This window comes from Emys orbicularis, chromosome 2 (genome assembly GCF_028017835.1).
Source record: "Emys orbicularis isolate rEmyOrb1 chromosome 2, rEmyOrb1.hap1, whole genome shotgun sequence".
NCBI classification, from domain to species: Eukaryota; Metazoa; Chordata; order Testudines; family Emydidae; genus Emys; species Emys orbicularis.
The window spans coordinates 293,782,054-293,796,312 of record NC_088684.1 but is presented as its reverse complement, the minus strand read 5'-3'; the positions used below and the strand labels follow the sequence as shown (position 1 = coordinate 293,796,312).

Genomic DNA, 14,259 nt, shown 5'->3' with positions numbered 1-14,259 from the left:
GGGGGAAGCGCTTTTCAAACTGGCAGATATGTGGCCACAGGAATAACCCAGTTTGCCATTTCAGGGCCAGTTCCTACATATAAATTGGCACAGTTCCACCAACTTCCACTAGGCGAGGATCTAGCAAAACCCTCAGGCCCGGGTTGGAAGGGACATCAGGAGGTCATCTAGTCCACCCCCCTGCTCAAAGCAGGTCCAATCTCCAAACAGATTTTTGCCCCAGATCCCTAAAATGCCCCCTCAAGGATTGAACTCACAACCGTGGGTTTAACAGGCCAATGCTCAAACCACTGAGCTATGCCTGACCTTAGCACACTGTGGGTTCTACCAGAAACATATCAATACATAATAGTAATAAACGACAATGGGGACAGCCAATTACAGTGAAAGTCAACACGTAGAGGTGACAATGGAAACTGTCTCCAAGTCTCTGCCACAGGAGTGTCAGATGGCCTAGAAACGGCCGCTGAGTGATGTCTGCATGGTTTGTACCGAGACGAGCTGCCAAGCGGAAAATCATTTTGTGATGTACTCTGGTGGGAGAACGACATGTTGGGAAACTTATGTGCTGACATATCTGGTGGAACGGAGGCACAGATATTGTTCAAAAAGGGAGTCTCTCCCCAGCCACTAAGGGTATATTGACACATCCTGTGGCAGCCCACGGCAGCAAACCTCTAAGCCCAGGCAGACCTGGGCACGTGCTACGGTGCTAGACAGCACTTTTAAGTTGCATCTTGGACTGGAGTTTAGCCTCTGAAACCCACCCTCTCCCGAGGCTGCAAGAGCCCCGAGCGGTAGCCAGAGCTGCAACACCTCTATGGCTCAGTAGCATGAGCCCTACAAGCCCAAGTCTGTCAACCTGGGCTCTCAGGCTCACTTCCGTGGGCTGTGTAAACATACCCTTTGTACAACGGGGCCCTGGCGTTGTTCTTTAAAGAGGAGGTGCCCATCTTTCCACATAACGGTGCTGGGAATGGCCCCAAATCCTAGCTCTGGTGTTACCCAGGATGACTGGGGGTGAAGAACTTGCATTGGTCAAGCAGATCAGATGGTTCTCTTGGGTCATTGCGTATAGAGCGTGGGCTGGGTTCAAGGGAAGGTGTAAGAGGGGATGTGGAAGACGTTGTGGTTTACTAGGTGAGGAAGAGGGGTCAGATGTCTCAGTCTCCCATTGGGGAAAAGGCAGGAAGTGTATAAGGCCCCAGATCACCAGCGTACCCAGAGTGAGCCACACAAGAGGGAGAGGTTAGATGTAACCGGCCATACAGCAATACTCACAAACTGCGACTTATCCGCTGGAGGGGCCTCGGTAATGGACATGAGATCTTCTTCAGACAGATGCTCCATCTCCTCCAGAGCCGACCCGGAGTACAGGACCGCGTCCTTCACAAAGATGCTGACCGCTCTCAGCATGAAGGAGACAAATAGGTGCATGTGGATGTAGTTCCTTGTGCAGTGCAAACGCCTGGAAGTGGGGAGGGAAGACACAGGATTGGAACGGTTTAGACGTCCAACTGGGCCTAGTCAAGCTCAGCTGTGCTTCCTAATGGCACCGTGGGGTCGAATGATTCTGCACAGTGCTGATACCCCAGCACACCTCTTTTCTCAGGAATGCCGTGCCCCTGCAGTGACCCAAAGCTACAGCCAGTCCCATTCCAGTGCAAATTCACCCCTGGGGTAACCCAGGGGACTGGTTGGAGGCTGAACAAAAGCCACCGAGGCAGCTGACCTTGCAGTCGGGTGGGATAGCAAGACTAAAGTATGGGGGATGGGTTTAAAGGTCCCTGAGATGTCACACTCAATTATATACCCTGCAGGTAAGATGTAAAATTAAGGCCCAAGAGAATTGTGGTCATTTGTGGCACAGGGTTGTTTGTCCCTGTGTTAATAATTACATCCTATCTGGCTAGATTCCCTCTTCAGCTTCAATTAGATCTAATATTCTACTTCCCTTCCTGTTGTGTAGTGTTTTTTTTTTTTAACCTATTGGGGTCCAGGAAGTGGGCGGGCGTAAGCTAAAGGGCCCCCCCCCAGACTAAGGGGAGGATCCACAGGGCCTGAAACCCAAATGAATACGGGGGACAACTAATGTAAAAACAGGGACAGAAGTGCAGTCAAATCAAACTAAATCAAAGTGTGTAGTGTTGCTGGGCACGGTTAAACAGCTGCTGAGCTCCACATCAGAGGTGGCTGCATTGCAGTGACAGGTGATCCCTGAATACAGATTGTAAAGCACTTTGAGAGCCATTACACTGTAGAAGTGTAAGATGGGATATTGCTTGTTTAGCTAGCGCTGAGAGAGCCTCTGAGTTTATATCCTTTGAAATCCCCAGCTCTAATGATATGAAGAAGACAAAGAATCTAGGTCTGTTGTTAAGATTATGGGTTTTAATGGGGGCAAGGGCGCCTTGAGACAATCGCAATTATTCTTCCTTGGTATTTTCCTCTATTTAAAGCCTCTAGGCCCACCATGATACAAAGAGTGCTAAATGGATTTGTACGGGTCTGAGTAAGAACAGGATTTGTTCCTGCAACTGAAATTTAATTAACGAGTCTCTTGATGATATGTGAGCCAGAATAGAGTCCAGCTCACTCCCGTGGAGTGGTGTAGGCTCTCCAGGGCAAAGAGATATCAACAGGAGAGCTGGTTGGAAAATGGATTTTCCGTCCTGTGAAAAAAATGGAGATTTTGAAAACAAAAAAATCCTCCCCCATTCGGACAAAATTTCAACAACTCAAATTGCTAAATCAAACTATGAAAAAAAAACTGTGCTGGGACAATCAACCATTTTATTTTTATCCTTTTGAAATGATTGAAAAATCAATTTTAACACCAAACGGAGTAAATTTCGAAACCCAAAGTGGTGCTTTTTTCAATGTTTTTGTTCAGAACATGTCGAAGTGGGAGGTCTGATGTTTTCAAATGGTTTTTTTCCCCTCAATTTTTTTTCAAAAGGAAATGTCGAAATCAGTACAATTTTGCGAGAAAATTTGGTTTCATCGAAACAGCATTTTCCAGCAGAAACCTTGTTTCAGCCAAAACAGTCTGACCAGCTCTAATAAATAGTAGGAAAAAAGTGTATTTTTGCTCCCTATAGCAAGTCAATCTATCTCTGGGTGACTAGAGAGAACATTACTACTGAGCAAGAGGAAGCTATCTTAACACAGTCACTTCTCTGAGCACAACCACTCTATCAATGATCAACAGAAGGAAGAAGCATCAGAGAGCGCAAGACCTGAGCTTAATCAGAATTTCCATCCAATGGGCCAAAGTTACAGCATTACATGTTTTAACAAGCTCTCCAGGTCTCCAATAAGAAACAAAGCATTTCTCCTGGGAAAGACCAAAAGGAATAGGAGATTCGTGGCCATGCAGGGGCTGCGCTATGCGTCTCAGAATAGCTCATGTTAATTTCACCACCGTCCCAAAGCAATTTGAGCTTGTCGCGTTGCGCTGGCCTGTGTGCATGTCTGATCTACGCGTATGGGGCTCCCTTTGTTGTCTAGGCAATAAAACGGCCTCCCTTTAGTTTCCCAGAGAGCGGCCTGTGTGTTTTTAGAGTCAAAGGTCCCATGTGCAATTCTCAGCACTGCACAGCCGTGGTTTAGCGCAGGCTAGTTCTGTGCTGCCTGGGAGACTGTCTGCAGCCACATCCTTGCTGTTAGTGGCATGGAGAGGTTACTCCCACCGCTGCTGGCTGACACTGCCTGTCATGATCACAGCCCACTAAGTCGTCAGTGACAGCCAGGGCCGGCTCTGGCTTTTTTTGCCGCCCCAAGCAAAAAAAAAAAAAAACCCTGCGGGGCGGCCGGAGCGGCGAAGCAAAAAAACCGTGCAGGGCGGCCAGAGCCAGGGTGCAAATTTTCGGTGCCACTTGCCCGGCCGCGCTGGCTAGCGGGATTCCCTACACTGCAGATGTGCCCTGGGCAGCAGAGTGCGTGCCCCGGCTAGTGGGGGGGAGGGGGAGGGAGCGGGGGGGAGAGAGAGAAGGGGGGGCCAGGGCTTCCTTCAGCCGGGGCGCTTGCCACTCGGCCCCTCCCGCCACACCGCCTGCCGGGAGGGCTCCACGCCGCTCCCGCCTGCAGGTGAATTGAAGGTCAGCGGGGAGGGAAGGACGCGGGCTGCCGGGCTTGCTGCAGACCTGGCACTGGCTGGGGCAGACGGAGCGCGCAGCTCGCTCCCAGCAGGGTGCTCCCCTCCTCCGCGCCGCCGCCCCCTACAGGGCAGCCGGAGCAGTGAACCAAAAAAAAAAAAAAAAAGGCGGCCGTGCCACCCTAGGATTGGGCGGAATGCCGCCCCTTACAATCTGCCGCCCCAAGCACGAGCTTGCTCGGCTGGTGCCTGAAGCCGGCCCTGGTGACAGCCCAAGTGCCCAGCTCTGGGTGCAGGTTACAGCAGTCTGTTGGCTGCTCTAAATTATACCAGCTGGCTGTGGTCCTCAAAGGATGGGGATGGTACAGTATCCTTGCCCAGGTGAGGCTGCAGGAAGATGGACCAATTCCAGGGGCAGGTAAGGCTAGCTGCCACTTCTAAGGAGCGCCGGACTGCTGTGCTACTCAGCTTGATTTAATTATTTGTTTTTGCTCTGCTGTGATTGGCCAGTTTTGCTCCAATAATTAGCCAGCCACTTTGTTTCGCTCCGCCCCATGAGCGCGAGAGTACCGAAAACATTTTCCATCCTGGCCAGCAAAATGACTATGGCCTCTCCTGGCAGGGACAAGGTGTAGGATCCAGCTCTGTTGGCTCTATGCTCCCCCTGCTGGGAGAATCCCTACCTTGGTGCTTATAGTCTATTTCTGCTTCCTGTGCACCACAAGGGGACCAAAGAATCAGCGCCATTGCTTCCATGTGCTCCATTCAGCTCGTAGCCCTTTCACAGACAGAGGCATTGGGTCTTGAGCTCTGTCTGCCTGCTGTGATTACATCAGGATTTGGGGGGGTTCTACCCAACCCCAAGAGGTTTGTTTGAATGGCACCACACACAACCCAACCAGTAAATATTAAAACAACCCCTGTGTCTGATAGATGAAACACACACACAAAAGGAGGAGCTTTGTTATTGACAAAAACCTAAGTCTCCTACAGTCCACTCCAGGTGACCTGTGTGATTAAACTGATACCCCCCCAAAAGGAAAAACAGAGCCGCCTACCTGAAGTATCCCAAGATAAGGACAGCAACTGTCAGGGATCCCAGAGAGATGGAGTATCCAACAGTATAAATCAAATAGAGGCGATAAAAGACCTCCTGCAGCACAAATGATGAGGGGGAAAAACAGTACTAAATTAGAATGAATTCTGCTTTACTGTAACCCAACAATACTAGCAGCATAAAGATTCAGGCTCTTTTGTCTGCTGAGAACAGAAACACAAAGATCAAAGAAGCAGTGAGAGCTTATGGGAACAGGATATCATGTGGTCTTCTGAGTACATGGACAGCATGCAAAGTGCTACACCTATTTCCTAGTGAACTAAAGTTACTGTGAATTTTGCAGGAGAGTCATGATTTATGTGGGTGTGTCAAATTGGACTTATGCAGCATCTTTCATCCCCAAAGATCCCAAAGTGGATTGAAAACTGTTGGCCAAATCCTGACGTCCTTTGTTGGCTCTTACTCAGGCAAAACTCCCATTGATTTCATTATGATTTTTGCCTGACTAAGGACGTGTAGGATTTAGCCCACAGGATATGCAGCACCACTGACATGCAACCAGCTCTGGGGTGGAGGGCATCAGCACATAACACAAAGATGCATGGAGGAGAAATCTGGCCTAGGGATGCTAAGAGAAAGCACCTGTTCTTCCAGAAGTGCCTAAGGATCGTTATTGTCCATGCAAGACTTTGGTTTGCAAAGTCTCATCAGAAAGGCCTACTTGCTTTAGACTGCATCGATCTCTAGAGATCAATCTTGCATTAAGGGTACAGACTAGATACTTAAGAGGTCTTTTTCACCTCCAATTTCTAAGTCACAGCTTCAAGGAACCTTCTCTTGCAGGGAGTCTCCATTCTCCCAAGGAAGGAACAGATCTGTCGCAGGTTTGAATATCAGCTTTAGCAGGGTTAAAACATCTACCAACATGACAGATCATCATTTCGTCTTCTGAACAGAGAAATAAACTCAGGAAGAAACCAACCAATTCAGCATCTTTCTTCCTCCTCCCTCCCCCGCCCCGGAGTTTCATTAACATTAGTAACGCTGGGCTCAGAATAACAGTTCTGATTTTGATCTGGGGCTAGAAATGCCACACTAGAATGCTAACCTCAAGCCCTATTACATCAGAATACCCAGCCCTGGGAACATGTCCTTGTGGTTTCCTCCGGCGGAGTGCTGGGCTTGCCAATGTTCTTTTTTAGTTTTTCAAGCAGTGGTTGCAGGATGCAAGCAATACGGGGCTTAACTTGCTTCTCCCCCAAGGAAGCTGGGTATGCTGGCTGTGCTGAAACATGTGCTTGCATCCACCGCAATGGCTTGTGCTCCAAGACGGGATCGTGATGGCGAAGAATTACTACGCCAAGCAAGCAGACCAAAATCCTTTCTCCTTCCCCATTCAGAATTTTAAGTGGAAACACCCACGTCCCCATCAAACAATGGCTGCATTGTAGCAGCTCTGAGTGTGCTACCGAAAGGGACCTTCTGATTGGCCAGTAGATGTTCTAAAGCGCATGGTTAATTTTTCTGTTTAAGCACGTGGGGCCCTCCTTTGAAATGATGGTGACACAAAGGTGCCGAACACACATGCATGCATGCGCGCACACACACACACACGCACATACACACACACACACACGCATAAACACGTGCACACACTTGCAAGCATAGGAAACAAAATGAAGTTCAGGTAACACAGAGGCATCATGGGAAAACAGATTGCTAGGCTCACAGACATGTAGGAAGAGACCTGTTGGATCATGGGAGCTGTTCCCTTGCCGGGCAGAATACAGTCCCCTAACTGAGTGCTGAAACGTGGCGGTGGGAGGCGGGGATACACTGCCCCAGAGGCAGCTCCCAGAACCACCCTCACTGATTTAAGCCAGATGCTCCCAGGACCCTGCTCAGCATGGCCTATGAAAGGGCACAGTGCACTTGGGGAGAGGCTGGTGCATCCCCATCCTTTGCTCCTCCCCATCCCATAACTAGCTTGCCGCAGTCCTTGCGCTCGGGGAGTGCAAGGACCGGCGTTCCTGTAATGGGGACAGATTTTGAGGCCCCCCACCCTCCTATTCACAGCCTAGCCCAAGTCCCAGTTCAGTTTGCTACCCACTAGGCCATCCTTCCCCTCTGTACAATACACTAGGCTCTTTCCCTGGTGCTCGCTCTATCCAACTCGGAACACACCTTTAACAGATCAGCTTAGCGTCGCTAACCCCAGCCACCTGACACTCACGAGTCATGTCCCTCCAAATCACGAGACTGGTTTAAAAGAATCACCAGGGTTTTAAAAATAATAAACGTGTGAGGTTCTGTTTAGTTGCCTCCTGGTTTGTGCCTTTGTGTTTTCAAGCTTTTCTCCATAATCAGCACGGCTACAAACTTAGCCTTTTTCCAAAATAAAAACCAAGAGTCTCACCTAATCACCTGACTCCAGGAGCTGGAGCTTTCAGAAAAGCCTCAGATATTGTGATCAAACAGCAATGGTCTGGGAAAGGCCAGCTCTCAAGGATGGTAGATCACAGCCCAGAGCTCGAGAAGCAGTGGCTCGCATTGTGGCATTTGATCTGGCATTTATTTGGCCACGAAAGCAGTTTCACATCCATGGTTATGTTCTTGCACCCCGGGCCATGCCATGTTTGTCTTCACAAAACAGACGTTGCTCTCCTCCCTTGCCTAAGAGATGGGTGGTGATGGCAGGATGGAGATCGGGTGGGTAGGGGAAACATCGTGTCCCCCCCGGCCACACTGGTGCTCTTGTTTCAAATGAAACTCTGCCTTGGCCACACCTAATTAGTACACTGCTGCAGGCACGGCCAAAGCAAGCCTGCCTCAGCCAGCGCCCGCATGGAGAGGGGATTGGGTACCTTGGCATCACCCAGATGACTGTCTTCCAAAGCGGAATAGCAAAGTCCGGAGGGCATTTGGCTGTGCATTCAAATGGGGCAGATCCCAGGCTGCTGGCTTTGATGGGCTCCTGTCCACTTCCCCCAGCAGCAACGCATCCTGCTGTGTGTTATCCCAGGAGGGGGAGATGTGGAATTGTGGCACGCCCTGGCCCCATCTCTACCTGCCCCCCTGCCGCTGCCTCCACTGGCTCCTGCCAATGCCTGATCTTCTTTCCAGCAAGCGAGTCTAATGTAGCCCTGTACCTGGGCTCTGTCCTCTGGCAAGAGAGGATGGGCATGGTTCTACCTGTGAGATCTTCCCTCCACTTAGCTGTGCCAGGCATGGCTGTATCTTGGGGACATCCTCCCAGGAGAAAGTCAGGGCTCTTTCCCTGTTGTCAGCTGACACTGCTCCTCCTTGAGCCAGCTTCCAGTCTGGACCCTGCCTCTCCTGCCCGGCCTGGGAGCCATTCCTTCTGCAGCAGTCTCCTACCACCCAGCGCCAAGCCACGCTGGTGCAGCCAGTGCCAAAGCCACGGTCAGGTCTCTTCTCTTGCAGGAGGTAACCTGCATGAGCCCAACGCCCGGGCAGTGCATGGGGAGCGGTGGATCACCTGGAGTAGCTGCTTTGCTGAGGCTGCTTTCCCTACCGCCCTGCGACCCGCCACGTGGGAGTCTGAGGATGTCTCACATTGCTTTATGCTCCTGTACGGTGCATAACACCGGTCACAACGAAGAGACACCAAGCCACTAAACATCACCGCCCATTGTGCCCTGTCTTCCAATGGAACACCAAGAGCAGGCATATGGAGCATCTGGTGCGGGATAGACGGGAGGACATGACTAGTGTTCCAGGAGGTCTCCATTTTTAGGATGCCCAACTGCAGTTGCCGTGAAGAGGCCTGATTCTCAAAGAGCAGGTGCTCGGTGCTTTCTGAAGCAGGCCCCTTCGAGGTGCCTCAATCCAGGGCCCTACAATCACAAGTCGCGGGTGTGAATTTAGGCCAGGATCACCTTATATCCGCATGTGAGATATTCAGCTCTAGGAGCCCAGAGTGGAGGAATGATTCCACCTGGCCACGCCCTTAGACAGCTCTCCAAGGGATCGGTCAAGAAGAGGAAATGGATCCAACCGTCTTTAAGGAGCTGTGTAAGACGGGATGGTTATGATAAAGGGTGAGCTCAATAAGGGTTTCCTGGCCCATATATCTACACACTCAGTTAAAGCTGCTGATTCAGAGGTCGTTAATTACATGCTTAAAACTAGTGAGGACTGCCTTTGACTGCCACAAATGCCAACCCATGCCAGTGAAATGCTGTCACTATTCCTAGCCATTTTTTTAATATTAAAAAAAAAAGACACTTAATTGGCCCCGGGGGACATTTTCAAACAGCAGCTAATTGCCCAACTCCCACGGACAGTCCTTGGGAGTCAGGAGCTGCCTCTCTCCCCCACAGTCCTGAGACCCCTCATGCCCCATGGATTTGGATAGGAGTTGTGCATACTTGGCACCTCCCAAATCAGACCATCTGCTACATAGGGATTTAGGAACCAGTCCCTCAGTTTGGTATAAACTAGCATAACTCCATGAAGCTACAGTGATTGACATTAGCTGGGGATCTGGCCCCCCAAGTGTCTGGTTTTAGGTGCCTAAGTTTGAACATTTTGGCCCCTTGCGCGTCAGTTCCCTGATCTGTCAAATGGGGAGACAGTCCCTCTTTGCAGGGGTAAGGCTTAATTCGCTAGCACTCGTTAAGTACTTTGAGACGCTCAGATGAAACTTTAGTATACAAATAGCAATGATTAAATCAGTCACATGGGCTATTAAGGTTCCATTTATACATGCTTAATAAATAATAATAGCGCATAAGAACAGCCACACTGGGTCAGACCAATGTCCACCTAGCCCAGTATCCTGTCTTCTGACAGTGGCCAGTGTCAGATGCTTCAGAGGCAATTTATCAAGTGATCCTCTGTGGTCCAGTCCCAGCATCCAGCAGTCAGAGATTTAGAGACACCCAAAGCATGGGGTTGTGTCCCTGACCATCTTGGCTACTAGCCTGTCCTGTCCTCCATGAACTTATCTCATTCTTTTTTGAACTCAGTTATACTTTTGGCCTTCACAACATCCCCATACAGCTCTTTCCCTCCATAGATCTCAAAGCACTTTGAAAAGACAGTCAGTATCATTATCCCCATTTTACAGTTGAGCAAACTGAGGCCTGGAGCGGGGAAGTGACTTGTCCAGGGTCACCCAGCAGGCCAGTGACAGAACTGGGAACAGAACCCAGGTCTCCTGAGTCCCACTCTCATTCCACTGGGCCACACTGCCTCTCCTATGCCCAATAGATGTTCTCAGCATGTTCCAGACACAAGAGGCATGTGTTATAGACCATCAGCACATCATTAGAAGGTGCTATGGTGGCCCTATGACATGTATTGAGCTGTCGGACTGAATTGATTAACCATTTATTAAAACATCTATTCATCATGTATTAACCGTATTCAACCAGCACTGGAAAATGAAGTGTGGCCGTGAAATCTGTAACACCTGTGTATTAGTACCTCTAGTTCAGCCACTTCGCAGGCCATACAAATCATGCCATTGTCGAGACGATACCAAGGAGCTCCAAAGCTCCGGGCTGGAAAACAACTTTGCTTTAAACAATGCGGTTTGGATAAAGCAGCCCTGGCACGCTCTCCTCTTTTCCCATCGTGCCTGGCATGGGACTCCGATTTCCTTGGGAGCAGAGAAGCCACCACGTTATAAACAAGCGGCTATGGATGAAGACAGGGTTGGCTGGGATATGGTTATGCCCTCTGATGGACCACGTTGCTGGGATGGTGTTGCCAGGCAGAACTGAACCCATGATGCTGGTCCGCACTGTTTCCCTTCCCCACGGCTTCAGGGTTTTTTTAGGGAGGGTTTGTCCTTCCTAAAGAAGCCGGGCCTGGGATAACAGCGTTTGCAGAGGAGGGAATCTGGCAGGACACAAGGCCCATTTGCGTTTGGTTACTGGGTGGAAGATCCCTGCGTTGCTGTCAACAGGCCCACATTTGAAAGTGATCATGTGCCAGGTGCCATTGCTACCCACCCAGGCGAAACTGAAAGTGATCATGTGCTACCTACTGCTACCACCCCACTGGGCGAAAGTGAACGTGCCTGTCTCCAGGGCGAGACTGACGTGTGCCAGGGCGAACGCATCAGTGCTGGAGTTGCTACCGATGCATGCTAGCGTGAAAGGGAAAGTGCCCATATCCAAGGTGCTACGGACGGGCACCAGCGTGGAAGTGAGAGTGCCCCAGGTACGACCAGCACCCGGGGTCAAGTGAAAGCATCCGACGTGCTAGCCACGCACATCCTGACACGAGGTCGCGGGACCTCAGAGATGGGTCTGTCTCGCCGTTAACGATGAAACAACCAAATTGCACCAGGCAGAGCCCAGGTTCTCTGACCACACTGGGTGCATCGAGGGACTAGCGCCGGCTGGGCTATGAATCTGACTCCCCAAGTTCCTTGAAACACCAGATGGAAAGTAAACAAAACGGAGCCGGATGGCCAGGGTGCTCGGGCTGGAAGCCAGAGATCTCTCAGCCCGTCGGGCTGGAGTGAGCAGGCTGCCTGTGACTAGAGGCACACAGATCCTGCGTTCAGCTCCTGTGCGGCTCCTTTATGGCCACCAGTTGGATGAAGGGTTATCTCAGCTCTTAAAGACAGAGCATTAGCATAAAGAGACACAAGCTCACTGAGTCGGGGCAGCTTTCAGCACAGCCCCGGAGGGCTCCCCGAAATCCCTTCGGACCTCCATGATCATGCCACTAGCACACCTCTTTAAGAAGCTCCCTCCTCTCACTTGCCAAACTCCCAGGATCCTTTCTTCCTATGGGCCTGTCAAAGAGTTCCCCTAGGTTTTTCTCCCAGATGGCGGGAGTCCCTGGCCAAGCCCAGTTATCGACACAGGGTGGCTTAGAGTCAATTTCAAGCTCCTTGAATATGGGACGCCGCCCTTTGCAGACCTTCTTACATCTCTTCCGATGGGGGATCAAAAGGAAAATAAACGTCCCAATGCATCCGAGAACGTCTTCCTGGAGCCAACTCAAAGGGGAAAGACAGCAATACATTCTTATTTCATGGCGGTCTGTGTCGCAATTTTCTAGGCATCCTTCCGGCAGGGTAGCTGCCTTGGGCTCACCCTGGGAGTTGGCCACACTTCCCGTAGGGTTGGGGATCTCCTGGATGGGAGTCCTCCCTGCAGCTGCAGGAGTCGTTCCAGCCGTTTCCTGATTGGGGTGATCTCTCTCCCCACAGCTCACTGCAGTTTCCTCCTTTTTAAAGGCTTCCTCCCTACCATATGGGATTGACAGGGCCGGAGAGGTGGGGCAAGCCCAGCACACACGGCCTCTCTGGCCCCTTCCGCAGCAGCGTGGGGTCTCGCGGATCTGCCCTCTCCCAAGAGATCTGTCCTCATCCCGAGTTGGCCGCTCCCGGCACATTAGTGGGACATGCGGGGAAACTTTATCTGCAGCCAGTGGCAGCCCACTACCTGATCTGCAGCTAAACAGAGGGCATCAGTCTCCGGGCTGTCAATCCAGCACCTTTCACCAGCACTCAGATTCCCCTTTGAAACAACACTGAAGCAATTGCTTCACTGGGCAGTTAGGAGCTGTTAATCCTCCTTGCATTGATTGTTTTAGCACGCTTTGCTAATTTCAAAAAGATCAGGTGCTTCGCTGCTCTAAGTGAAATAATCCTATTTGTATCATCCAGGGCAAGGGAAAGAGACGCAAATCTTCTCCACCCTCCTCTGTATGCTGCTTTGGCCAGCCATATAATTAGCCCACGGTAGCTAAAATGAGAACACAGAGAACCTAAACAAATACCTATCTAAAGAGAGAGAGACAGGGAGGTTTTTCCAACACTTTCTAGTGTTTGGTTCCCATTGGCTATGTTTGTCCATCTGTCTCTCTCTAAATCTCCCAACAACCTCGGCGGATGATTGCTGGTTAAGTGCAGCTGTTACCGATGACACAAAAATGCTGTTCTCCCAGTGGGAAAAAAATAATAATAGAAAACACGACTCTCTTTGTAGAGATGACGAGTCTGTCTTGGCAGAATCCATCTGCCTGACCTCTATACTTAGAGAACCAGTCGAAGGAGGTGTTACTATTACCAGTTCTGCAGACTCAATGGAGGGTGTGAAAGACTGGAGGGCTATATTGACATTGTGACATTCTGTACCTTGGGGGAGCACCCTGTAACCCCCATGTTTCTCATTTATATATAATTGTGATCTTGCATATAAAGCAGGCCGTGTGAGGTATCAGGGGAAAGGTTCTGATCTGCTGAAAGTCATTTCTCTATCCATATATGTATATCATTACTGATTATGAAGTTATGAGAATCATGTTGTATGGTTGTTACTAAAACATGCGGTAAGTGGGGGAATCAGCCAGATATTCGCTCCCCAGAGGCAACAGCAAGGAAAGTAGCCAACGCCCAGGCAGGGTGTCAAACAACCCATCAACAGTCATTGTCCAGCAAGGGAGCTACAATGCAATGACTCACCTGCATGGGGTCACACCAGGGGAATTGCCCAAGCTTGCCTGGAGATTCAGCAATGCCCCCCAGACATGCCTGGATGTATATTCCCCAAGCACATGGGATTGAGGGTATAAAACAGAACACAGGGGCTCCATGCGTCGCCTTTCGCCTGCCCCCAACCATGCCGCAAGCAACAAGGACACTGAGAAGACTTAAGCAGAGGAGACTGGCCCAGATTTCAAGGGTGAAATTGTGTACTATGAACTCCATTATCCAGTGGAATGAGAAAAACTGCTTAATCTAGAAATTGCCCAGTCTAATAGGGTTGAGAGTTTAGACTGCGTGTTTATATTTTCTTTTCTTTTGGTAACTAACTCTGACTTTTTGCCTATCACTTATAATCACTTAAAATCTATTTTTTGTACTCAATACATTTAACTGTTTATCTTTACCAGTGACTTTGCCTGAAGTGTTTGGTAATCTGCTCAGGTCTGCAAAGGCTGGTGTATGTCCACTTTCCACTGATGAAGTGGTGAACCAATTAATACATTTGCATTGCCCAGCTTTGAGCAGTGCAAGACAGTATATTCCTGTGGTACAAGGCTGGGAGCTGGGGGGATCTGGCTCCGGTGCCTTTCCCTGTGCGATTCATGAGTGGCTCTGGGAGCATTCATGCAA

At 50.1% G+C, this 14,259-nt stretch overlaps 1 protein-coding gene across 1 annotated transcript in view; it reads right to left on the bottom strand.

Moving 5' to 3' along the window:
* Positions 1-14,259, bottom strand: part of PTH1R (parathyroid hormone 1 receptor) — a 173,417-nt gene that overhangs the window by 30,447 nt on the left and 128,711 nt on the right. Inside the window, exons 5-6 of the mRNA XM_065399658.1 lie at positions 5,155-5,249; positions 1,282-1,468 (exon numbers count right to left, since the gene is read on the bottom strand). Coding sequence (XP_065255730.1) covers positions 1,282-1,468; positions 5,155-5,249 — 282 coding nt within the window. The remainder of the gene's footprint in view (positions 1-1,281; positions 1,469-5,154; positions 5,250-14,259) is intronic.